Source organism: Pseudorasbora parva, chromosome 9 (assembly GCF_024679245.1).
Source record: "Pseudorasbora parva isolate DD20220531a chromosome 9, ASM2467924v1, whole genome shotgun sequence".
Lineage (NCBI taxonomy): Eukaryota > Metazoa > Chordata > Actinopteri > Cypriniformes > Gobionidae > Pseudorasbora > Pseudorasbora parva.
In genome coordinates, this window is record NC_090180.1 from 39002473 (window position 1) to 39025335 (window position 22863).

At 39.2% G+C, this 22863-nt stretch overlaps 1 protein-coding gene across 1 annotated transcript in view; it reads right to left on the reverse strand.

Annotated features, from left to right (window-relative positions):
• kcnq3 (potassium voltage-gated channel, KQT-like subfamily, member 3) overlaps positions 1 to 14932 on the reverse strand; it is a 72861-nt gene extending 57929 nt beyond the window's left edge. The window contains 2 exon segments of the mRNA XM_067452554.1: positions 13410 to 13858; positions 14778 to 14932. Of these exon segments, the coding sequence (XP_067308655.1) occupies positions 13410 to 13714 (305 nt within the window). The 5' untranslated portion in view covers positions 13715 to 13858; positions 14778 to 14932.
• Between the last annotated feature and the right edge of the window lie 7931 nt (positions 14933 to 22863).

The window sequence follows — 22863 nt, forward strand, 5'->3', positions numbered from 1 at the left end:
TGTGCTCCCCCCCTCATATCCCCCTGAGACGAGAGATTTATGCATTTTATTTCTGGAAAAATTCCTCCCATGACGCAAATATCGTCAGTTTTGCACCATCGGAGGAATTGTTGGCCAGAGGCACTACAGCCAGCAGAGGGAGCCATTTCCGCATGTTTTCAACTCGCGCGTGGGGGATGGGAGATCACACTCAGCAAGGAGCTGCAGCCTCAGGTATTCATGTTTAAACGGTGCGGCCAGGAGAGCAAAGTAAGTCTTTCAACTTCTCAAACTAATTCCTATCAACGTTAAGCTTTCAAAGGCATGAACTGAAAACATGGCAGACTGAACATGTGCTGTGAATCTATGCCGCGGACGCGTTTACCTCAGCTCTTATCATGAGTTCATCCATGACTGTCAATATATCTGACTCCTGCAGCGTTTTGGGCTGTGAGACTCCCTCAGCGGCTAAATCACATATTGAACAGACGCGTTCAGTTTTTAATTGTAGTGTCTGTTCTCTAACTGAACTGATTTTAGGAAAATGAACGTGGTCGCGATGGGAAAGTGATCAGTGATTCAGTAATCTAGAAGGTGGCTTTGGGAATGGCCTCATAGGGCAGCGAAGCATTCTGGAAATTGTTGTCTTTCATCCCCATGAGACAAAGATACGTTTTCTGTCTTTTCTCAGTCTAGAAAGCACTAAATTAAAAAATAATTTCACATTTCTACTACATTAATGACCCAGTGTAAATACAGATTCATCTTCCCCGCGCTGAAGTACTCCTTTAAAACTTAAAATATGTTTTTGTCCTGTGAAAATAATTTCTTTCTCATGCTTTAAAATAGCTTGAATGTAACTCTACACCCATGCTTCTTCATTTAGTGAGTATGCAAATTAGCCCAGCCTCCCCTCACTCACACCAGCTCAGGCTACCTGATCCACTCGCTCAAATGTAGTAAACACTACACAACGGCAAGTGGAAATGTTGGTTTAATTCAACCATATAAAAGTCAATGTATCAGGTAATGCTTTGTATGTACCACTCTCTACAACGTCAACAGATATGATTAGCCGTTGGCTTGACTACGTAATCAAAACATTGAATAATGTGCTGCTAGTGTTACACAAACCATGTTCGCCATCTCAAAGTCAGACACCTTGTAAAAATCAGCCTCCTTAGAAACGCTTTGAACATCTTAGAAAGCCAGTAGAGAAAAGTTGACGGGATTGTTTGTGACAGTAGTAAACGGGTGGTTTCAAACCGTGTTTTTGTCTTTTTTTTACTGCAGTTTTAAATACTCAGCAATGGTGTTGACTTGCAGAATGAATTTGCACATGGTTTGTTTTAAAGCATATTAAAAACACCTCATAGACATATAAACAACATTTAAAAAAAAACGTGTTAAAACTCCCTTTAAAGGGATGCTCAGATTTGGATAACACGAGGGTGAGTAAATGAAGACAGGATTTTCATTTTGGGGTAAACTATCCTTGAACTGGTTAACATGATCTGGAATTTCAATTGAATTTGCCACACCCCACAGCAAACTGAATTGGAATGACAGGACGACAAATTTACTGAATTACAATTCAAAGTAATTCACACAACAGAGGAATTAATTAATTAATTAATTGAGTACAAAATGATTAAGAACATAATAAAAATAATAACTTCATAGAACTTCATAGAAAATTCTTAGGTTGCACCGAAAATTGGCCGATCATGGCATTTTTCGTTTTTTAGCCAAAAGAGAAAAATGGCTAAAAAAAATATATGGCTCCTCACCCCATTCCTCAGTGTTAAATGCTCAGGTTTTACTCAATAAACTCTTAATTTACTGCTTATTAATAGTTAGTACGGTAGTTTTTGTAGCGTTTAAGTTTAGGTATTGGGTAGGATTAAGAGACGTAGAATAAGGTCATGCAGAATAAGGCATTAATATGTGCTTTATAAGTACTAATAAACAGCCAATATCCTAGTAATATGCATGCTAATAAGCAACTAGTTAATAGGAAATAACTAAACCTTAAAGGGGGGGTGAAATGCTGTTTCATGCATACTGAGCTTTTTACACTGTTTAAGACTTGGATTCACATCCAAAACATAGACAAAGTTTCAAAAACTAATGTTGGACGTTTCAAGCGAAGGCAGCGCTGTATTTGAACCGATTTGAACGCAGAAATGACAGGAAGCGTCATAACATCACGCTTAAGTCGTGTCTCAAAAGTGGATCTCCACGGTCACTGCTGTCACAGGACTTCACCAAATCACAATGTTACCAAAGAAGTGTGTTTTTGACGGAGCGGTCCCAGCGATAAAGGTTCGGTCGTGCTTTGTAAACAGGCGGTGAGTAAAACTGCTTCAAATGTCTGTTGTTGGCTATCGTCGCGTAAGTAAACATCAGTAAACAACACGATCGTGTATAACGTTAGTTAATTTATCAATGGAGCATGCGATCTATGGTGTGTGTTTGAATACATTTGTTTAGCTGACCACTATACGTGTCAGTTTGTTTATTGTAAAACCACCCAAACATAAACCTAGCGTTCTCACAAAGCGCGCTTCGTCATTCAAATGCGCTAGCGGTTACTCCATTGTTGTTCTATGTATAACGTTACACTAGTCTGACGTGCAAAACCATTTTGCTTGCTACTGCTAATGTTTAGTCGCATACAATAGTCCATAAACCGAATCTAGTCCTCATAAACTGCGAGTAAACACACACAAATGTTGACAGGCCACTAAATACAGTCCATACCACAGAGACGGACGTCCTGCTGTTGCTGTTTCTCCTGTTCAATTTATTTCAGCCTCCAGATCTGATTCTGGATCATATCTGTATTAGTTGAATCTGATTGATAGCCATGGTTTATTAGCCATGGTTTATATAACGTTTTCTTCTCCGCGCTTGAGGACGTCACCGCTTTGCCCGCTCGTCATTCTTTAGCTCCGCCCACACGATACGCCTCCAGGAGCTTGGTTTTTTCCGGAAAGACTCGGTACAGCCTATATTTCTTTTATAAATATAATAAAACTAAAGACTTTTCGGAGATATGAAGGATGCAATACTACTCTATAGGTACTAAAGATTGACATGAGATTGACTGAAACTGAGTGTTTCACCCCCCTTTCAGAGATGTAGAATAAGGTAATGCAGAATAAGGCATTAATATGAGCTTTATAAGTCCTAATAAACAGCCAATATCCTAGTAATATGCATGGTAATAAGCTACTAGTCAATAGTTAATAACTGAACCTTAAAGGTGCCCTAGAATGAAAAATTGAATTAACCTTGCCATAGTTAAATAAAAAGAGTTCAGTATGGACATCACACAGTGAGTCTCAAACACCATTGCCTCCTCCTTCATATGTAAATCTTGTTTGTGAAAAACACCACGGAAAAACAGGTTATTTTCAACAGGCCCCAAGGCTTCTAGTCAATTTGTTAAATAAATATACATTTTTGAGAACTGAAGTATGATTAATTTGCAGCGGATGAGTAGTAAACATGACACCGACTATTTTGAGTGGCTTCTACAACTTTGTTTGGCTAAATAAATCGACTTTTAAATCAGTTGTCTCTATTGTCAAACTGTAACGTTACTGTAAACAAAATATTTGCGCTACCCAGTCCGTGATTCAAAGTTGAGAAGCAATCATTGCCAAATCATTGCCATGATGGATGGTATAGATGTGTTTATTTATTTATTTTTTCCGTTTATTTTACCAGGGTAGTCACATTGAGACAGTAGTCTCTTTTACAAGTGAGCCCTGACCAAGAAAAGGCAGTACATAGCTTAAAAAAGACATAAAAACAGAGATGGACACAACATAGAAAACCTACAATTAACAAGTGAGAATATGCAGGCTGTAAACAACAAAAAGTCTAGACACACTCGCATGTATGATGTAAAGTGTCTGCCAGATACGACTTAAAATCAGAGATGGAGATAAACATGTTTAGTTTCAGTTCTTTCTGTGCGTTCCAGGTTGACGGAGCATTGTAACGGTAGGCTGTTTTACCAAATTCGGAGTGAACAGTAGGCACATTAAAAAGTATGCTATTGTTGGACCTGAGGTTATATCTATTGTTTGTTGCCTATGAAAATACTGATAAATATGATGGTAATAATCTAGTTATTGCTTTATAAATGAAAATCAACCTAGTGCGTTGCCTGCGTATAGACAGTGGTAACCAACCATATAAGCTGTACAAATTGCAATGATGTGTATTATAGTCAGCTTTTGTTATAAATCGTAGTGCTGAATGGTAGACAGAATCCAGAGAACGCAATCCAGACTTTGACGCATGCATATATATAATGTCACCATAATCCAGAACAGATAAAAATGTGGCTGCTACAAGTTCTTTTCTAGCTTTAAAACTAAAATAAGCCTTATTTCTAAAAAAGAAACCTAGCTTTACTCTAAGTTTCTTTACCACATGCATAACATGAGGATAAAAGGAAAGTTTTTCATTTATGTTAGCTGTCACTGAGCTGCACAGTGAAAGCCAATCAGAGCAGAGATCAACATTAATATTCATGACTCTTCCAAATAAGGCAAAAACAGAACATTACATCCTATGGGACAATTTCTAGGGTTGTAAATGGACCTGTAAAACTGTATCTGGACAATTTTTGACCTTAAATAAGCCACTATTTTGATATCAGAGAATAATTTAAAATATTGTTTCAAATCATTCTAGGGCACCTTTAAAATAAAGTGTTACCATAAAATTATACAAAAAAGAACTCATTTCAAATTAGAAATAAATCATTTTTAAAAAGCGTTTTGGTTTTCAGCCAATAGCATCCAGAATTTTCGAGTTCAGCCCTGAATTTCATTCCGATGCATACCTAATTAAATTACATATACAATTCCTTCAAATTTCAAAGAATCATAATTAATATAATCTATAGGTTCTGCCCCATATGTTGTGTGTATGAAAAAATATTAAAGGCATAGTTCAAAAAACCATTTACTCATATGTTCAAACCTGTATGATTTTCTTCTGTGGGACACAAAGACGATATTTTGAAAAATGTTTTCCAATGAAACACAATGAAAATCAATAGGTTCCAATTAATAGGTTCCAATGTTGTTTTGCAACAAATGACTTTCAAAATATCTCCTTTTATTTTCCACAGAAGAAAGAAATTCATGCAGTTTTGGAACAGTGTGTGAGAGTAAATGATGTCCTTTAATGTTCTTATAATTAATACAGAAAAATAAATATTTATGTTTTAAAAAATATATAGCAATTTCATTTCATTTTAATTGTACATCAAATCTAATTCAACTGCTTTATGCAACAATTTAAATGCTATATTTTGAAATAAAAATGCATAATACACACCATATTTGGCAAAATACTTTATCAGCAAAGTGACATTTTATTCTTGGCCTCCTCTATTGGAAATGTCTGACTAAGGGAAACGGACTTTAAAAACAGGACATGAGGATTGGAATATGCGAGTGGAGCTACACACACAAAACATGCTGCTCGATTCAGGTAACACTACTCCACACCACGGACCACGGACGTACTATGGTGAGGATCTGTCTTGTTTCTCCATTATAAACCAAATTACATGACAAGCCAAAATGCAATTTTACAACTGGAGTCTATTCAGTCATTGCACGTAATTATGGTTATGTGAGCCTTTTGCTGCATTATTGTCTTTATTTTTTATAGATACAGAAGAGAAAGAAAAACAATAAATGATGGGAAGAAAAGCAGGGTTTAACGCTCTGCTCATAAGAGCACCATGGCTCATGTGGCGCCAACCTGCTCCAGCATCCTTAATTCAGTTTGTCAAGAAGAAAGCATTATTTGCTGGCACATATCTGAACACACACACACACACACACACACACACACACACACATACAGAGGGATTTCCCACTCTGACAGCACGCCGTTTCCATTCTCACTCGGCAACACAACAACCTGCCGTGATAAAATGATCTGTGAATTACAGAACCACAGAGAGTGCACACACAGCACGTGCACTCATACAAACATATTTGCACCTGCACATCGTGAGAGTGTGCACTAGAGAAAGAGACAACGTATGTTGGCCTAGAGCTGTACATACATGACATAAATGGATTTCTTCTTCCTCTGAAAAAACAAATCCTTTAACCTTTTATCTGACTGGGAAGGTCACACTCACAGCCATACACACACACACTTGCATTGGAGGCCAACTAGAGGTGAGGAATCACCATGTGGCCGTAGAATGCTGGGTAATGCAGTTTATGAAGGAAGATACTTTGCACCTCCTGCAATTGTGTGAGGTGAGACTGCATTTGCCGTTAGTTTTAATCTACTGCAAAACTGCTGCTTAGACAAAAAGAGATTAAAGTCACTCACTCACCTGTTGCAAATTAAAAGAAACCTATTTTTTAGCCCATTATGCTTAGCTGATCTGAAGCCAAAATAACCTAGCAACCAGTTAGAATAGCCTAGAAACATCTAACCAAAAGACACTAAAACGCCTTATAACGAACTAGAACACCAAGTAAAGGAGCTATATGTCCAAAACCTAGAAACCAGCCAAAAGACACTATAATGTCTTGCAACTACCTGTAGAACATCATATCATATCTAGAATTCCTTAAAATGTCTAGTAAACAGTCAAAAAACCATTGCAATGCCTATCAACTAACTACTAGATTATCCTAGCAACCATTTGGAATCCCCTAAAAATGTCTACACTGTAAAAAATTATTTCGAAAAAAAGTTACCTGGTTGCCTTAAAATTATGAGTTCATTGAAATTAAAATTTTGAGTTAATACAATGAACATTTTTTGAGATTCGACAACCTTTATTAAAATATTATTAAAAGATTTTGTAAGCATATTGGGTAATTGTGTGTGTTTTATTTCTGATGACGCAGTGAAACATGCCAAATAGTGCCATTTTCATGATTTATCACATTTTTTATGTGGTCCAGATACTAAAATATTTTGAGTTTCTATTTATTAAACAAATTTCCTTTATTGTATCAAATCAATTTTTTTTAAATTTCAATAAACTCAAAATTTTAAGGCAACCAGATTACTTACTTTTTTAAGTTAAACCAACAAAAACCAACTTTTTTTTTTTTACAGTGTAGTAACCAGCCAAGAGATCTTATAACTTATATAACAGTGTTGGAGAAATGTACTTTTAAAATTAATGCATTACAATATTGCGTTACTCCCAAAAAAACAAAAAAACAATTGCTTTACTTATAGATGCACCGATTGACCGGCCAGGAATCATAATCGGACGATTTTTCACATGATCGGCCTGGATCGTCTGAAAAACATTTAATAGGGCCCTGTTATTGTAAACAACTCACTATGGTGGCCGAGCCCAACCCCTGAAAAACAACCATACACCATAATCCCCCCTTCACCAAACTTTACACTTGGAACAATGCAGTCAGGAGAGTACTGTTCTCCTGGCAACCGCCAAACCCAGACTTGTCCATTGAAGCCTACCACTGCGTGCCCAAGTTGCTGTTGTTCCCAAATGCTTCCACTTTGTAATACCACTAACAGTTCACAGTGGAATATTTAGTAGGGAGAACATTTTGCAAATGGACGTATTGCACATGTGGCAAACTATCACAATACCACGCTTCAATTCACTGAGCTCCTGAGAGTGACCCATTCTTTCAAAAAAGTTTGTAGAAGCGTTTGCATGCCTAGATGCTTGATTTTATACACATGTGGCCATGAAAGTGAGGGGAACACCTGAATACAATGTTTTGGAGGGCTGTCCCAATACATTTGCCAATATATATATATATATAGTGAGGAAAATAAGTATTTGAACACCCTGCTATTTTGCAAGTTCTCCCACTTAGAAATCATGGAAGGGTCTGAAATTGTCATCATAGGTGCATGTCCACTGTGAGAGATATAATCACAAAAAAATAAATAAAAAAATCACTATGTATGATTTGTTAACTATTTGTTTGTATGATAGAGCTGCAAATAAGTATTTGAACACCTGAGAAAATCAATGCTAATTTTTGGTACAGTAGCCTTTGCTTGCAATTACAGAGGTCAAACATTTCCTGTAGTTTTTCACCAGGTTTGCACACACTGCAGGAGGGATTTTGGCCCACTCCTCCACACAGATCTTCTCTAGATCAGTCAGGTTTCTGGCCTGTCGCTGAGAAACACGGAGTTTGAGCTGCCTTCAAATATTCTCTATTGGGTTCAGGTCTGGAGACTGGCTAGGCCACGCCAGAACCTTGATATGCTTCTTACAGAGCCACTCCTTGGTTATCCTGGCTGTGTGCTTCGGGTCATTGTCATGTTGGAAGACCCAGCTTCGACCCATCTTCAATGCTCTAACTGAGGAAAGGAGGTTTTTCCCCAAAATCTCTAAATACATGGCCCTGGTCATCCTTCCCTTAATGAAGTGCAGTTGCCCTGTCCAATGTGCAGAAAAACACCCCCAAAGCATGATGCCATGGGTGCCATGTGGGACAGGGCCACTCTTACTTAAGCAATACAAAAAAACACACTCTCTACAATGTCGAGATCCCAGTAGAGATCCCAGTGGCTCTCCATAATGGTAATTAATATGATTGGCTTTTGCTTGACTGTGTTATCAAACAGCTAATAATGTGTTGCTAATGTTACAGAAACCATTTTCCCATTTGCCATCTCAGAATCAGACAGCTGCCTTTGATTCAAACCATGTTTTTGAGTGTGTGTGTGTGTGTGTTTTTTACTACAGTTTTAAGAAAAAAAATATCAACAATGGTTTTGACTTAAAATGGTTTGTCTTAACACAAAAACACCACATAGACATAAAAACAACATTCAAATGGCCCACATCGGGTCTTTAAGGGTTTGTTATATTAATGTGGAGACTATTCCTTTAGACACACATTTGTTCTAATTATGATAACAGCTGGATCAATGGAGATAATGGATTAGGTGGGCTCACCTCTGTGTGGAATAGGTGGTTCTGTTTGCTGTTGAAAGCTATGAATCAACATTAATCAGCAGTGAAACTGGAAAGACAGTGAGCTCCTCTCTGAACCAGTCCCAACCTCCCCCCACATGCTCTCTCTCTCTCTCTCTCTCTCCCTCTCTCTCTATGGGCTGAAGGTGATAAGTCGTCATTCCCGGGTGAGTGCAAACGCTGGACATCGTCCTAGATGTCCAGCTGACCTTCAGTTATCGTTGCATTGCGACATCCACCCACTCCTGCAGCCTCACTTTAAGATTACCTTCTGCTAGGCTGTTTTACTGCAACCCACTCCACACTGGTGCTCCTGAATCCATCTAACATGTTATTTTATTAGTCATTCAGCTGACACGTTTTACCCAAAGCAACTTACAGTATATTTATGACAGGAGAGGCCCACCCAGAGCAACCTACGGTTAAGTGCTTGGCTCAAGGGCGAAACTGTGATGGAGGATCCCAGTGGCTCTCCACTTCATGAATCACAGAATCAACCTTCAGATTACTAGCTCAGATCTTTAACCATTAAGCTGCTACCGCCACCCCATTCTAAAAGGCTGCTGCTTGTCATATTCATCCTCCATAAATTCTCACATTATGTATTTGCTGAGCTCCCTGTGTAAGTGTGATTTAGCTACCCGTATCAAATTCCATTAAGAGTTTCTAGCCAAGAGTGCAGCCAGCGGCCCTGGCCCCGTTTACCCACAAACTATGACCAGACTGTACAGCCTTGTCCAGCAGCAGCACCAGTTTTTGACTTCATCCATCCAAGGGAACATAAGAATGTGGTTTAATTGAATCATCACTGCCCTGACCTGTGTAGTCTACTTTAACTATTATTCATACATGACCTGACACCTTTCCAAAACTCATTTAATGAAGCACATGGAAAGTTTAATTAGGCGAGCGACTCTTCATAACACTTGCGTCACTGTCTTAATCTTCTGAGTAAATCAGCTTCAACCTGACATCTTATACAAGACAAATCTCCAAAAGAAGCATGTGTGTTCAAGAAAAGTAGGACATTCTTTTCTGAGATTTAGAACAAAGAATTCCTGCATTCTGAGAAATGCTTTTTAATTCCCTGTTGTGCGTGGTGGTCGCAAATCGATAGCCAAAGGCAAAGTGAGAACTCAATGCAGAAAATCGCATCCTGTCAAATTTTAAAGAGCACGTATAATGGATGTATGAAACCCAAACCCTTTCTTCTTTTACTGAGCTAAGCAGCACCGTTGATCCCATTCCACCATTACAATATCATTCTATTGACACGGCACTTGCAAACCCTGTTCTGTTCTTTACACTCTTCTACTTTACTCTATTCTATTCTCTGCACAACGTAAAACAGTGTAGTGTAAACGGCCCCTTACAGATAGCACACAGGGAAGTAAAACGTGTGTTGATCTGATGTATTTTTCTCATATCAGCATATAGACCACAAGTACAACATTGCTACGGGAACAACAGAGGCAATTAACTACAGGAAGTTACCAATAGTTGGCTCACCCATCCTGCAATACAGCTAATTGCATCTCTAGAGGTGACGCCTCAGAATCAAATGTTTTATTATCTAAAAACATCAATTTATTTAATATATAAAAATGTATTATATACTATGCAATTAAATAAGCTCTTTAAGTATATCATTTAAATATTCAGAGAAATATAAATAATTGTACTACATAATATATAGTATACTCATGCACCACACATATACTATATTGGCAAAAGCATTGGGACACCCCTCCAAAACATGTATCCAGGTGTTCCCCTCACTTCCATGTATAAAATCAAGCATCTAGGTATGCAGACACTTCTACAAACATTTTTAAAAGAATGTGTCACTCTCAGGAGCTCAGTGAATTCAAGAGTGGTACTGTGATAGGTTGCCACCTGTGCAATAAGTACATTCGTGAAATTTCCTCACTACTTAATATTCCATAGTCAACTGTTAGTGGTATTATAACAAAGTGGAACCAATTGAGAACAACAGCAACTCGGGCACGAAGTGGTAGGCTTCTGGGTTTGGTGATTGCTAGGAGAACGGTACTCTCCTGACTGCATTGTTCCAAGTGTAAAGTTTGGTGGAGGGGGCATTATGGTGTGGGGTTGTTTTTCAGAGGTTGGACTCGGCCCCTTAGTTCCAGTGAAAGGAGCTCTTAGTGATTCAGCATACCAAGACATTTTGGACAATTTCATGCTCCCAACTTTGTGGGAACAGTTTGTGAATGTGTCCTTCCAGTTCCAACATGACTATGCACCAGTAGGCAAAGCAAGGTCTATAAAAACATGGATGAGCGAGTTTGAGGAACTTGACTGACCTGACCACCTTTGGGATGAATTAGAGCAGAGACTGCGAGACACATCAGTGCCTGACCTCACAAAAGCTCTTCTAGAAAAATGGTCAAAATTTCCCATAAACACACTCCTAAACCTTATGGAAAGCCTTCCCAGAAGAGCTGAAGCTGTTATAGCTGCAAAGGGTGGGCAAAGAATGGGATGTCATTGAAGTTTATGTGCATGTAAAAGCAGGCATCCCAAAACGTTTGGCAATAAAGTGCATGTATATATGTATGTATATACTGTAGTACTGAAGTTAAGTATATAATGCAGTATATCGTTTATGTACTATAATGTATAGATGGATGGAGGGATTATTTAATTATGATGAATTATTATTGATATTTCTCTGAATCATTTAAAGAGTAAACACTATTTTACACTAATTTTGTTTTAATTTATTATTCCTGCATATGTATTTATATTGCTCTGCAAAGACCAGCAATCCTGGATGTACAAAAGCGTCAGTTAACAACAGGAAAAGGAAGGACCCACCCTATGTTTAACAACTTTATTTAATCCCTTCCTCTAGATATACTGGAATGGGTGGGGGCAAGTTGAATTATTAACTCCCCATTGTTCCCAAAAACAAAAATCCAGACACACACACAATCACATGCCACACCACTTTTCAGCATATAAAGCATTTTTAATCAATTATTAACATTAATATGGTGTGGACTAACCTCACATGACGGCCTGGTTAAAAGCCCTGATAGTCTAAGAAACCACAGACTGGAGAAAATCTATGCTGAGTTGCAGATACTGTATGATCCACATCCTGCATAAGGCATTAAGAGCATCGGACAGAAAATGGGCCATGAATAATGTGTGATTGTGTGTGAGTAGGCAACAGAGGGATTCAAAGGAAGTTGTTCATCAGCACTCTAATGCCTGACAAAGAACTACCTCCACTTAACCAGCATTAACATTCTTGCCTCTCTAAGGTAACGGTCACTTATGCATTGCCGGTGCTGTTACTTCTGTATAATCGCTCAACTAATACTGATATAAGGACCACGGACAGCTCCATTGACCAGGGCCGCTTTGTCAAGGCTGGAGCTCTTGACTTCAGTGTCACAGCAGCACACAGTGTCCTTATCTCAGCGCCACGATTATAACAGGCAGTATGTCTTAACTATGGCTCTACGAGCGTATGGCACTGTTATACTACCACAAACGCCAGCTAGACAGCTATAAGTGCTTTGAGCTCTGGCGGTAGCAGCTGGAGGTCGAGCTCTGTCTCAGCACCATGGAGAGCTCCCGCACAACCGGGCACACGTTATACACTTCAAAGTGCTCAATGCATAAGAACAAAACTCAGTGTGCTCAGAACACTGCTCATTAAAAGGCAAGCTATCATTCTCTACAAAGTAACAAGTCACCTTTATTTATAAAGCACTTTGTAAAATGGATTCAAAGCAGCTTTACAGTAATAAACAGAAGCATGATGATTAATGATGGTCAAAAGACAAAATTCATTTTAAATCAGATGACATGACTGTAACAACTACACTCTAAAAAATGCTGGGTTAAAAACAACCCACGTTGGGTTAAAAATGGAATTGGGTTGTTTGAATGGGTCCATTCACTGGGTTCACACAACCCAATTTCTAGGTTTGTCCATTTTCAACCCAATCTGGGTTGTTTTTAACCCAGCATTTTTTAGAGTGTAGGGTTATAACCATCATAGGCATTTAGGAGAACCTCAACATTTGTTTTCAAAGACTGACTCTTAAACTTTTACACACACACACACACACACACACACACACACACACACACCCTCCCCCCAATCATGGGTATTTGGTTACCTCTTTGTGTGCATCAATTCCAGCCTTGATTCAGTAAAGACATAAATGTGGTTTTCATTTGCATTTAATTTCCTCTCTTTGTTTGGGTTCATTTATCAGTTATTATAAATCTTGTTATATGCAGTTTTCTTTGTCTTTTTGGGGCTGCATTCTCTAAGCTGCTGCTGGAACAATGAAAAGGGCTGTACAAATAAATTAGATTGAACTGAATTGTTGTAATTTATAATTAACTGGGCTGTTCCCTCTGTGTGTGGGTGCTTCTGGCTGTGAAATGCATCGGGTCCACTTACACAAACGCGTGGTAAAGCAGCGCCCATCCTCGTGGTCTCTCGAGCGCGTCGTAGATGAGGTTCTGGATCCGTCGCCTCCTGATATTATTCCTCTTCACGGGACGCGTGTAGCCCAGGGGCGTCTTGGCGAGCAGACCGATGTTCTGCGAGCCCCGTTTGAAGTCCGAATCCCTGCCCGAACCGACGAGAAGCAGCGCGCCGTCCCGTTCCTGCCCCGCGCACTGCTCCAGGTCTCCGGCCAGCGCGCTCTTCCGCTCGCGCGAGTCCTCGGCGCCGTTAGTGGCATTTCTGGACCTGATCCCCATGTTCACTGCTATCGTGCCTCGGCGCCGCGCGTGTGGAAGTCCGGAATGGGGCGCATGCCATGATCCGGACAGGGAAAGCGCGAGCTCCTTAGTCGTCGTGGGTCATTTAAGGACCTCGTTCAGGGAGGGAGGCGCGAGGATGGGCTGTGGATTGAGAAAAACATTCAAGTCTCTCAAACGCACACACGCGCTCATACATGACGTTCGGTTGCCTGGAATGTGATTTTTTCTGCCGAGGTGAAAGGAAGCATACTGACATACAGCGGTGTTTCCCGCACTACTACCAACACAACACCACGACTGAACATGACTCCCGAACCGGTTCTTCACACAGCCCGACCAGTGTGGTCCGATTCCCGAAGGAATGACTCTCACGAGCCGATTCGTGTAAGTCCATAAAAGATAAATCTGAGTTGGTGAAATAATCCAATCTACATTCTGAACACGTTGTTACGTCTGTCATATGAAACTGGAAATAAAACAAGAATTATAGCCTATAGTAGGAGGGCTAGGCATGACAACGTTTAGTTACAGATAAACAATATATGATTTATGTAATCGATGGTAGGCTACTTAAAAAACAATTAAGTAATGAATGAATACTATTTTTGTTTAGTAGCCTATTTTATGTAGACAAAAAGTATGTGAAAATTCATTAAGAAGTAGGCTACGTCTATCCATTACATTAATTTAGGAATTGTTCTGTTGATTGAAACTGGCAAAGATGCCATAAGATTTCACTTTTCCCATATTTGCCGCGAGAATACTAAGTGAATATCTAAGGGAACCGTAAAGGAATCAAAACTGGAATAGTTTGAGTCATCACGACTCCCATATCTAGTCACAAATGCCTGATTAAATATGAAATCTGCGGTTAAAGCTAAATGTCGACTGACTCAACAGCGCTGACAAAGAGCATCTGGTTCATCCGCAACAACGCCGAGCAACAATTGTATCGCCGGCTCAGCCTACACCGGGATGAGCAACACACAACAATGTCTGAAAGCATAAACATAACTGCGGTTCTGCTGTCAGTTGTACACACACAGGTCAGCTGCCTTACCGTATTCTCCGCGCGGCCGCATGATTGCTGATCCGAATTGATCTAGTGTGCTGCCGTTGCTTGTTGAGAGATGAGATATGAGGGAGGAGGCTCAGACGGTGGCGCGAGACAGAGAGCTTGTGGGCACGTGACACACTGACATAGCATCTCTGCGCCTCGTCAATGCATTGTGGATGCCATCGCAACCCAAAACCACGAAGAGGCTGCCTGCTGGAGATGCTTTCACATGAATCACACGGCAGAAGATTGCCTAGGCTACCCCATTCCTCCCGGGTGGATTGCTGGTAATCTTAACCTGAACAGTGTCACAAAGTGCACGTCAAAGAATCAGAATACTACAACAGAGGTTCTCTAATGGAATTGATGGTTATTATTAACATCCATGGAAACTTTCCATTGCACAAACATTTCTTTATAGTGGAAAAAAGGGTTTGTTAGATTATTTAAATGTTCTTCATACATAAAAAAAGAGAAAAAATTATCACTGAAAATTTCTTTGGGGAACCAAAATGGATGGCTTCACTATCAAAATCTTTATTTTTAAGAATGTAAGCATTCTTATCTACTGTGGGACCCACTTTATATTAGGTGACCTTAACTACTATACTAACATTTTTATTAATCATTTGATACAATGCACTTATTGTATACATACATGTTTTTACATTGTACTTACATTTAAAAATTACCTGCATGTTATTAGGTCTGTAATTAATTACATTTGTAATTACACAGTTGGCACTTCCATTACAGCTAACCCTACCCTTAAACTGACCCATATCAGCACACCTGTCCCTAACTCCCGTATCCCACCTCAGTATCAGCATAAGTGCTTTGCAATACAATTTAAACACAGTAAGTACACTGTACTTATTTTTTAATATAGCAGCAGTGACCGTGGAGATCCACTTTTGCGACACGACTGAAGCGTGATGTTGTGACGCTTCCCGTCATTTCTGCGTTCAAATCGGTTCAAATGCAGCGCTGCCTTCCCGGAATGCTGTGCTGAAGCGTTGAAGTCGCTTGATGTCACCCATAGGAATAAAGTGGAGCGTGGCGCATCAGAAGTGTTCACGGACGAGTGGATCTCCACCTGAGAGAGTGTTTATGGGCGTGCATTTCCTTTCTCGCTCTAGTCACGCTCTAGTCGCGCACCCTACCGGGAGAAGAGCCCGTACGGCCCATACAAGGACCTTCCAATCTATCGACGTCAAGCCGACCCATACTCGAAAAAAACTCTCCGAAACTTGTGAGAAACCGGAAGGAGTATTTTCGACACAGAAATACTCCATCAAACGTCCAACATTAGTTTTCGAAACTTTGTCTATGTTTGTCTTTGTCTATAGTCTTTAACAGTGTAAAAAGCTCAATATGCATGAAACAGCATTCCCCCCCCCCTTTAAGGCCACCTAATATAACGTGGGTCCCTACTGTGTATGCACTGCTCATGAAAAAGTAGGCGAACAATACCAAGATTATCTACTGTGTCCACTGAGATTCTGCTCAATTACTGGACACTTTACTTCTTCATGAGGTCATGGCACCTGAAAAGCCATCAGATTTAAAAACCAAAGGCTCTTTTCTATAAAAGTAAATTGTTATATCTTATGTCCCTTCTCTTTTTTTGTATTCGTTTTTTATATGAACAACAGAAACAAAAAACAAAAAAGCCTGATATTTCAAATGGCAGTATAAGTTAAATCAGACATATTAAAAAACTGCTGCCATGTGTCCCTTCAAATAGCAATTTTAGGTGTAGAATCTGATAAAAACAAATCTTATCCACACACCATATACTTAACGATATACAATAAATATAATACCAAGACAGTGTTAAAATGAGAAAAATAAATAATAAATGAGTATTCGTTTAGATGACCTGCACATAATGGTGAAATACATTTAAGACCCATGTTTATTACAGACACCAGTACTTTCATTTAAATCTAATACAATGTAAAAAAAATTCTTTCATTTTGTAGATAATCAATATGCCATAGAGTATAATGGTCATAGAGTATGGTCCAGTTCACACTAATTAACTATTAACTACAACGTTTGCCTCCATAAACTCCTAATTTCTGCTTATTAAAGGGTTAGTTCAACCAAAAATGAAATTTACGTCATTAATGTCGTTCCACACCCGTACGACCTCCATACATCTTCGGGACACAGTTTAAGATATTTTATATTTAGTCCAAGAGTGTATGCAAGTGTATGCACTGACTACAACAACAGACATTCTCAAATCACTGAGGTGTTGTGGTCTGACAATTGAAGGAGGAGGCTCGAGCATGGTTAGGCTGTTGGGAGGACTGGGAGAGGGTCGGTGTCTGCCAATAGGAAGTGAATCCGATTGCTCCTGTGAGCCTGATGGACCTGGTTCAGGTTCAGGCTCTACTCCTTCATGGAGGTCAATACCACCACAAATCCCATCTGAGGCCAAGTATTGACAGTGCCTTTGCTTCTTCCAGTGTAAGAAGGGGGGAGTCATTGGGCCCACAATGGACCTGTTTTATTAACTGTTGACCTCTGTGGTACTCTTGAGGAATTGCCACTTATTCCTGACCTTCCCTGATTTTAATGCCCCTGCTTGCAGTAAATTTTATAGCAATATCCTCACAGATTTCTTGTTTTTGTTTATTGGTATGCCTGCCATTAAACCAGTTAAAAAACCTGTTTGTTTAGCTCCACCTGTAAAATAACATTAGTTACCTCTTTTTGAAAAATGTTTTTCTAATTTTATTTAATTCAGCCATTTTTTTGGTCTCCATCTAACCCTATGTGCTTATATAGATTTTTTATAATTAGGCTAAACAAATTATAATTAGTCTAAACATTTTGAAATACAAGCGTGTGCTACAACTGCGAGCCACTAATGTGATATTTCAGCACGTGACAAACGGATAGTGACTCTGAAGTAGCACTTAAAGGAAGCGTATGTAAGATTGTGGCCAAAACTGGTTCTGCAATCACTTTCAAATGACTGTAGAGCGGTGTATCCCCTCTCCCCCTCCCCACTGACTCAGCAGGAATGTTTGTAGATCTGCAGCTGTGGTAAATAGAGCAGAGATGGCAGCCCGGATGCTGAAACACTACTGACTTCGTGATTGGTCGATAGGTGGAGGGCGGAGCTTCAGGCCAAAACACAACATGACAACATCAACATCAGTTGAGGGCTGCAACAACAGCTTTTAAATGACAATATCCTGGCCGGACTACTGTTGTCAGTGATATAAGTATTTGAAATGAACTTGATTTCTTAATGTCTAGTGACATATCAGGACCATTTTATGATTAATTGAAATACATTTCTTATATACGGTTCCTTTAAAGCACAGCTGTGTGCGATCATGTTAAGTGCGTGTTTGTGAAACGCACGTGAAAACAACACCAGCGTTCGTAATATCTCTCGAAAACACTCTTAAGTGCAAAGATCCATCGTTATCTGGAAACGCAGCCCAGAACACAAAAAGTGTGATCAACGGGCATAGATCAAATGACTCTGTATGAAACTGGATAGTCCTTCAACCAATCAGACCAACGTTCCATCGCTTCTCTATCCGTCATTGTGTGAAACCCGCCAATAGTGCGCTAGGTGGGTAAGCTGGTTTGCGATTGGTCCCCGTAAAATTGTAACAGAAGCAGGAGAGAAATATGTACAGGTTTCCAGCCTGAGCTGCAGGGAGAAATCGCCGGCAGATCGGGTTGGGTTTACTCAGTCTAGTCAACATGGCCATCTTGTGAGTATCAGCAAGCATTCTAGGTTATGTCGTGTGAATGTAAACAGTGGAAAAAGACAAAATGTACAGTATAAGTGTTCGTTATGCCTAATATTCCTGTTGTCTGTTTTAAATGTTATTCAAACAACAAAAGACAAGGAAATCACTTACTGCTTTTTAGTGGATAGCTTTTGTAATTTTAATAACGATCTTTATTTAAAGGGTTACTTCAGCGATTAGCATATGGCTTTCTATCAGTACAAACCCTGGAGTATATTCAAATGATCATGCTCATATCCCCCTGAGACTAGAGATTTATGCATTTATTTCTGGAAAAATTACTCCTCAATTTGCGTCATTAGTAAAATGCTTGGCCAGACGCTAAAGACTACAGCCAGCAGAGGGAGCCATTTCCGCATGTTTTCAACTCGCACATGGGGGATGGGCGGGTGCATTCATGGAAACGGTGTGGCCGGCGGAGCAAAGTGAGTATTTTATCTTCTCAAGTTAATTCCCATGAAAGTTAATCTTCCAAAGGCATGAACTGAAAATGTGCCAGACTGAACACGCGCTGAGAACTACTGCCGTGAGCGTGGACGCATTTACCTCAGCTCTCATCACGAGAGCTCATTCAGCTCATCACGATGCTGCTTGCGTTTGTGCTGACACTCCCTCAGCGGCTAAATCACAATATATTGAACAGACACGTTCAGTTTTTAATTTTATTGTCTGTTCTCTAACTGAACTGATTTTATGAAGATGAACGCGGTGGTGGGAAAGTAAAATTGATTCAGTAGCGGTGGCTTTGGGAATGGCTTCACAGGGCAGCGAAGCATTCTGGGAATTGTAGTCTTTCAGCCCCTTAAGACAAAAACACATTTTCTGTCTTTTCTCAGTCTAGAAAGCACCAAATTCAAAAATAATTTCACATTTCTACTATAATAATGACCCAGTGTAAATACAGATTCATCTTCCTAGTGCTGGAGAACCCCTTTAATATATACAGTGAAAATTAAATGCAGTGTTGTTTTACATTTGCTCTGTTGTGTTTATTTGTGCTGTTGATTGTTTGTTCTTATTTAATTTTGACAATAGCCCTAATTGCCCCTGAACATAGCTCATAAAACCGTGATAAAAACTGAATCAGAAAGCTAGTCTGCTATGGAAGAAAATGAAACATCAGTGCAGGTCTTGTCAGTTTAAAACTGATAAAAACCAAAAACTAAGAGCTGTATACCGTTCAAAACCTCAGTGCAAGAACCGCGCATACGTCTATACTCAGCATTAGTTGCAGTGACATGTATCTGTCCCCCTCACTCTCTTTGCTTTGCTGTGTGAATTCCTCCTTTCACCGCATCTCATGTCCCAGAAGCCCCTCTCTAATTTCTGCTCAATGTATCTAATACTGGCAGACTAGAATCTGCAGACGCTTTGTATTTGTGCTTATAAATAATGAGAGGGAAAATGTAATCACATACAATACACATTTGCTAAACTCAAGGTTTCTTTTTATCTCATGCACAATATTGCTGCTTTTTGTCATTTTACTATTCATTTATTAAGTAGGCTTACATAAGTATACAGATACACTTTTAGTGCTTTCAAATTGATTAATCCCAATTAATCTCATCCAAAATAATAGTTTGTATTTATGTATAGTGTTGTATTCACAGTATGTGTGTACTGTTTAATTATTATGAATACACACTAATTTATGAATATATTTAAGAAATATTTGCATGCATGTTTATATACAATAATATATATTATGCATAAATATACTTTTTTTTCTTTAATATATACATGCATGTGTGTGTATTTATATATATATATATATATATATATATATATATATATATATATATATATATATATATATATATATATATATATATATATATATAATTATAAACAGCAGACAGCACATACACATATTATGTAAACACAAAAGTTCATTTTGGATGCAATTAATAGTGATTAATAGATTTGACAGAACTAGCCTATTAGTTCTGTCAAATCTATTAATCACTATTAATTGCACTCTGTAAAATGCTGGGTTAAAAACAATCCAAGTTGGGTTGAAAAGGCACAAACCCAGCAACTGGGTTGTTTTAACCCACAGTATAATTTTTTTACTGATATCAATGATAATGTCAAATAATATTCTGCATTACATTATACAGGAACACATTTCTGCTTTTGGGGTTGGACCATTTGTACCTTATACTGGGGTTCTGGGGGTACAAAAGAAAAAAAAGATTGGGAAACACTACAATAAGCACTCTAATCTGAAACTGAAACCGAGAATCCCACTGTGAAGAGGTTCTCAGGATTTCATTTATCATTAATGAGATTTACACTCTTTCTGCGAATAGTTTCTTAGGTTTCAAATCTCATCTCACATCAGAGCTGGTGAAAATATTCTGCACATAAAGGGGTTTTACAGTATGCGTGCTGTCTTATCTTAAGGTGATTGTGTTCCATGTCCATGCATTTTGTACCTCTTTGTGGGTGTTTTTAGACTCTCTAATGCAGAGGAAGCATCTGACCGCTCTCTCCTGAATTCAGATGCACTTTACAGGGCTAGTCAAGATGACTGCCACACACACACACACACACACACACACACACACACACACACACACACACACACACACACACACACACACACAAGGCCATGTCTTACCTACGCCCGGTGAAATGCGACACCAGGCCCAACGCAAGTGTTTTTTGCTACACCATTATCATTTTCACGTCCAGTTGTTTATATAAAAACATGGTTTCGTGCCCATCTGTTCACCAATGGGCATGCTGATCTAAAAACGAGCGGTGTTCTGGCGCATGTTGGGTCGTTGCTATTTTGAGGCACCTGAAAACGACTGTGCCATTGACCAACAAAAACCTGGTCTAAAGTCAAAAGCGGAGTATTTTTGTGTCATTTAAAGAGTGTGTTAGTAACATGCGCATATAGGCGGGTGCACAAGTGCTTATTACACACACAGGGACGCGCAGCAGCACACAAACATTTTTTATATTAAAGCTACACTGTGTAACTTTTTTAGTTTATTCTTAGCTAAAAACACTTAGTTCTTTCAAAAATATATGTCCTCGTGAATGTATATTTACCTCTTTCAAGTAATAAAGTATTCTCGTAAGTTTATAATATGCCATTGAAAATACATACGGGTGAGGGGTTCGAATGCTGGTCGCCATGTTTCCCCTCCATCTTGAAAGTACATTAGCCAAAGAGGGACATACCCATAAATTCAAGCTTCGCCTTTCGCGTTTTAACACTCAATGGCACCGTGTCGAATGTGAAGAGGGGGATTGCCATGTTAATCTTGGACTAAATCGGCCACCGTAGGAGTTCAAACGAAATCAGAATTGAGAGGAACAGAATCTATTATTCACTGGATGGTCATATATCTTTTCACCGCTAGATGGGGGACAATATCACACAGTGTAGCTTTAAAAATAAAAGAATTCCTCTCTGGAGTCATCTACATAAGTCATTAAGAGACTATGTACAACCCTTTTGGTTCATGCCGCCCATTTTAAACTAGCAAAAGTGGATTCAGACACACCCTTAGTGCACCTGTGCCATGGGCTTCAGACCATGTGCTCATCGTTAAAATAGCGCCAACACACACACACACACACACACACACACACACACACATACACACACATGTCTGGTTCGCAATCTTTGTGGGGACTCTCGGTAATGGTTTTTATACTGTACAAACCATATTTTCTGTCTCTTTACACTGCCCCTGCCCCTAAACCTACCCATCACAGGAAACATTCTGCATTTTTACTTTCTCAAAAAAACTCATCCTGTATGATTTATAAGCTTTTTGAAAAGTGGGTACTGCTGGCTGGTTCCCACAATGTAGGTAATCTCAGGTTGTACTATCCTTATATGGGGACATTTGGTCCCCACAATCTAATATAAACAAGGGCACACACACACACACACACACACACACACACACACACACACACACACACACACACACACACACACACACACACACACAGAGGATCAGAGCTCTAAAATGATCCCATCTGTCCACAAAGGTATAAATTCTCATTGTTAAACTCAAAAACTGAAAGGCGCCGTTTAAATACACTTCTTTATGGAACACCCTAAGGTGACCCCAGTGATGCAGTGCATCATGGGAAAATAACTAAATCAAAGCACAATCATGAATCTCTTTATCTTTGGCTTTCTCTACTCTGTTTACCCAGTCATCCATGTCAATTTAAATCCAGGCCCAGTTCTCTTTTGGGATGAAGATATTGAAGTAGTAGCAGGCTTTCTTAATTCCTCTTTCTATGAACACAACCTAAGATTACAGCTA